The 1,715-nt window shown below is 51.0% G+C and overlaps 1 protein-coding gene across 1 annotated transcript; it reads left to right on the forward strand.

Moving 5' to 3' along the window:
- Positions 1-299: 299 nt before the first annotated feature.
- LOC144477823 (uncharacterized) lies at positions 300-727 on the forward strand (the record flags this gene model as incomplete). Its single annotated transcript, XM_078195563.1, has 1 exon — positions 300-727. A coding segment is annotated over one exon (428 nt), but the record flags the coding sequence as incomplete, so codon positions are not given.
- Positions 728-1,715: the final 988 nt, after the last annotated feature.

Genomic DNA, 1,715 nt, shown 5'->3' on the forward strand with positions numbered 1-1,715 from the left:
GCACTTACGCAGTGAAACACTCCGCGTCGATTTGCTATTTAGAATCACGTCGGGGTCACCAGTTGAGGTGGATTACGCGAATAAATAATTATTCTTTCTACCACACTCGATTTATCGACACGGAATTTATTTTAATGCGGAGCGTACACGCGAGACGTCTATACACTAAGAGCGATGCCGAGGCAAGAGAGGGAAACGCCTCGGCGACGACCAGAAGAAGATCGCTCGCCGATCGTCACCTTTCGAACGGATCGATTACAATTGCACCGCTGGTAACCGTGAACGAACGGTCGCTACAGGCCTAACAGACGTGCAACGTCTGAGGTACCTACACATAAGCTTGGAAGGCGAAGCGCGAGCAGCAATCGCCCATCTGCCGATAGACGGAAAGAATTTCAACATAGCATGGGAAGCCCTGAAGGAAACATTCGGGCTCGAATGCGTAATAGTTGCTGATCTTATCCGGCAGATATTGAAACTGAAGCCGATCCATGACGGTGACCTCGCTAGTATCCAACAGGTCACCGTCCACGCCAAGCAAATGATGGCTGCTTTGACGGCGATGGGTTTTCCGCAAGACAACTCAGTGACCGTTCAATTCATCGTCGATAAACTCGATCGAGATTTGAAACTTGTGTGGGAGCGGACTAGAGGTAACCGAAGTCAGTTTCCGTCGCTCAAGGAACTAATGGAGTTCCTCAACGACCGTGCAAAATCGCTGATCATGGTAAATGCGATCAGCGATGACCGAGTGACGCGAAAGCCGTCCACTCGAGTCAATTCGCACAACGCCGCAGTCGAGCCAACACTCGAATATAAGCAGAAGTGCAACCTATGTGCAAAAGCGCACCCTCTGGAGGAATGTCCGACCTTTCTTCGGTGGACACCCGAGCAAAGGTTTAAAGGGATTGTTGGAGATCGCTATGTTAGAGGGCGCCTCGCGCGCGATGATCGGTGAATTGTACTTTTACCAAATAAACGAGGGTGGCGTTGCTTTCTTCCTTCCGATCCGACTGTAACGGTGTGCACACGTGTTTTACTTTCTCCGCTTATTATACCTATTCCCAACAGGGATTAAGGACCGAGGCGGTTGCACACGCTGCTTAAACGCGACGCATACGTATCGTGAGTGTAAGATTCACGTACAGTGTGACAGGTGCCACAGAGCGCATCATACGCTCCTGCACCGATCGTTCGAAGGCTCAGGGTCTCAAACACGACCTAAGCCAGTCCCCAGGAAAAAACGGTGGACTGGAACGATTAAGAAAACCCCTCCCGGAAGCCAGAGCGGAAAAAGCTCTGCTTCGGAAAAGGGACCAGTTAAGAAGAACGGGAACAGTTCACAATCTTGACTGTTTACGTCTGGCGCAAAAGTGTCTGCACACTCGAGCGCGACCGACGATAAAGTTCGGAAAGACGTAGTCCTCGCAACGGCAAATGTGCGAGTTTTCGGACGAGGCACGTCGCGAATCGCACGTGCACTCTTAGATCAAGGGTCCGAAACGTCCTTCATCGCTGCCAGTCTAGTGTAAGATCTACGACTGAGCAGGATGAAATCCCCTGCCACTCTCGTGGGCATAGGGGAAGGACGTAATCAAAAAGTCGCGTACAGCGTTAAAATGGGTCTCGGAATAAGAGACGGCGACTCGCCGGTTATGATTGCGAGCCCTTACGTTCTCCCAAAAATTACGGGTTACGTACCGCCAACCATTCCA

Source organism: Augochlora pura, unplaced genomic scaffold (assembly GCF_028453695.1).
Source record: "Augochlora pura isolate Apur16 unplaced genomic scaffold, APUR_v2.2.1 APUR_unplaced_4095, whole genome shotgun sequence".
Lineage (NCBI taxonomy): Eukaryota > Metazoa > Arthropoda > Insecta > Hymenoptera > Halictidae > Augochlora > Augochlora pura.